The sequence below is a fragment of the Alligator sinensis genome, unplaced genomic scaffold, assembly GCF_000455745.1.
Source record: "Alligator sinensis unplaced genomic scaffold, ASM45574v1 scaffold619_1, whole genome shotgun sequence".
NCBI lineage: Eukaryota > Metazoa > Chordata > Crocodylia > Alligatoridae > Alligator > Alligator sinensis.
This window is the reverse complement of record NW_005842134.1, coordinates 231,567-232,606: the sequence shown is the minus strand read 5'-3', so window position 1 is coordinate 232,606 and position 1,040 is coordinate 231,567. Positions and strand designations below refer to the sequence as shown.

The 1,040-nt window shown below is 61.8% G+C and overlaps 1 protein-coding gene across 1 annotated transcript; it reads right to left on the bottom strand.

Annotated features, from left to right (window-relative positions):
* Positions 1 to 6: 6 nt before the first annotated feature.
* Positions 7 to 1,040, bottom strand: LOC102370720 (factor VIII intron 22 protein-like). The gene has a single exon (XM_006025148.1). It carries the CDS (start codon positions 1,038 to 1,040, stop codon positions 486 to 488), a length of 555 nt encoding a protein of 184 aa, XP_006025210.1. The 3' UTR covers positions 7 to 485.

The following is a 1,040-nucleotide window of genomic DNA, read 5'->3' as shown; positions in this document are numbered from 1 at the left end:
AAGAGTCAGCTGCAGTAGGATACAGAAGCCCACAGCAAGTGGTAGGAGGAGGAGGGTGAAATAAGTTGCAGTGCTGATGGTAGTTCTCAACAGGGACTAGACTGGAGGTCAGGATTGGTGACAAAAGACTATTCCTAGTAGCAGAGAGGGGGCTGAGCTCTGCTCTAGGTGGCATACAAGTTTGTTTCGCTGGTGATGCCAGGTAGGTTTTGGCTTCTGTGAAATTAGCAGCAGCAGCTCAGTTCAAGCAAACCCAGTGTCTGTGGAAGCACCAAGTCACTGTCACAGAGTGAGCACGAGCGTATCACTGTCAAAGAGCAAGCAAGCAGGAGTGACATCAATGCCAGGGTGGGCGAGGCCCAGGGAGCGCCGAATCCCAGGACAGCAGCAGCAGTGGGCTGACACTCATCCCCTTGCTTCCCACCTCCACATGAAGGTGGCAGCAGTTGAACAAAGCTGGTCCACTGCATGAAGACAGAGGGGACTCAGACTCCCTGCCCTGAGGGACTGATCATCTCCTGCAGCACCAGGTGCAGCAAGTGGTTCTGCTCGGGGCTGAGCAGTGGCCAGAGCTCAGCCTGCAACACCTTGAGTGCCTCGAGGTCCTTCTCCTGGCAGGCCATGACAGCTGACTGGAGCAGAAGGAAGAGGCCAGGGGGCAGGTAGGCAGCTTGGGGCAGCTGCCCAGCACCTACCCCAGCCCCACTCTCAAAGGCCTCCCAGCAGTACTTCTCCAGGGTGCGAGCGTGCTCCGGCAGCAGCTTGGGCGGCGGCGGCTGCAGCAGCAGCAGCAGCAGCACGCGGGACACCTCGCAGTGCACCAGCACTTCTAGGAAGGCACCGCTGGGCGGGCTGGGCCCGGCCTGGGCCAGCAGCTGCGCCTGGGTGAGCACGGCCAGGGCGCCGTCATGGTCGTGGCCCAGCAGCAAGCAGGAGGCCAGCTCGCCCAGGCAGCGCAGCGCCTCCAGGGGCAGCTGGGCGGCCGCCAGCAGCTCAACAGCGCGCTGGAAGTGTGGGGCGGCCTGGCCCGGCTGCCCCAT

Coding starts and splice junctions, on each gene's coding strand:
- LOC102370720 (XM_006025148.1), bottom strand. CDS start 1,040: ATGGGGCAGCCGGGCCAGGCCGCCCCACACTTCCAGCGCGCTGTTGAG.